General features: G+C 48.7%; 1 protein-coding gene across 1 annotated transcript in view; it reads right to left on the bottom strand.

The window, feature by feature from the left end:
• Nucleotides 1–224: 224 nt before the first annotated feature.
• LOC119592943 (protein trapped in endoderm-1-like) overlaps nt 225–635 on the bottom strand; it is a 24,501-nt gene continuing 24,090 nt past the window's right edge. Inside the window, exon 9 of the mRNA XM_037941835.1 lies at nt 225–598. Within this exon, the coding sequence (XP_037797763.1) occupies nt 392–598 (207 nt within the window). The 3' untranslated portion in view covers nt 225–391. The remainder of the gene's footprint in view (nt 599–635) is intronic.

The following is a 635-nucleotide window of genomic DNA, read 5'->3' as shown; positions in this document are numbered from 1 at the left end:
TTTCTCGATTCCGAAAATCAAGAGTAAATATCATGAAAAACAACAACAAAATTTCCGGTTTTCCCACTCCTATACATCCTTTTTTACAAGTTATTTTCGTTCACCTGTATACACTTCAAAGTCTTGTGTGCTTAGTGCAGGAGAAATATCAACTTTACCGAGATTTTATAAAAAATATGGTTGTGTTTTGAACCGTACTGTAAGTTGACTGGAACAGGATTCTGAACACAGCAAGCGAATATCATAAACTTTCTGATTATACACCTCTCTGTTGTTTTTTCATTCCTGCGTTTATCCTCCTGTTCCTAATTATCCTTGCCCTTTCCCCCCATGCACCGTTCGCACTCCCTTCCTCTATCTCCTCTCGCGTCCCTCCACAAGACGTGTCTTCTTAGATGCGTGTATCGGAGAGCATCGGCGTCCCCGCTTTCTCCGCTGTTCTCGGCGTCCCCGGAGGATCGATGGGGCTCCTGAAGGACTTGGTGGAGTTCTTGCGGGTGGCGAACTTGACGACGCTGCTGGGGGTGTTGGCGCGAGAGACTCTCCGGCCGCTGTCGCTCGTTGGCTCCTCCTTCCACTTGAAGTTGCGGCGGGAGAGCTGAGGGAGAGGAAGGGTGAGTCGCGGTTCCTCGAGG

This window comes from Penaeus monodon, chromosome 31 (assembly GCF_015228065.2).
Source record: "Penaeus monodon isolate SGIC_2016 chromosome 31, NSTDA_Pmon_1, whole genome shotgun sequence".
NCBI classification, from domain to species: domain Eukaryota; kingdom Metazoa; phylum Arthropoda; class Malacostraca; order Decapoda; family Penaeidae; genus Penaeus; species Penaeus monodon.
Note: the sequence above shows the minus strand (reverse complement) of the source record. Positions and strands in the feature narration are given on the sequence as shown.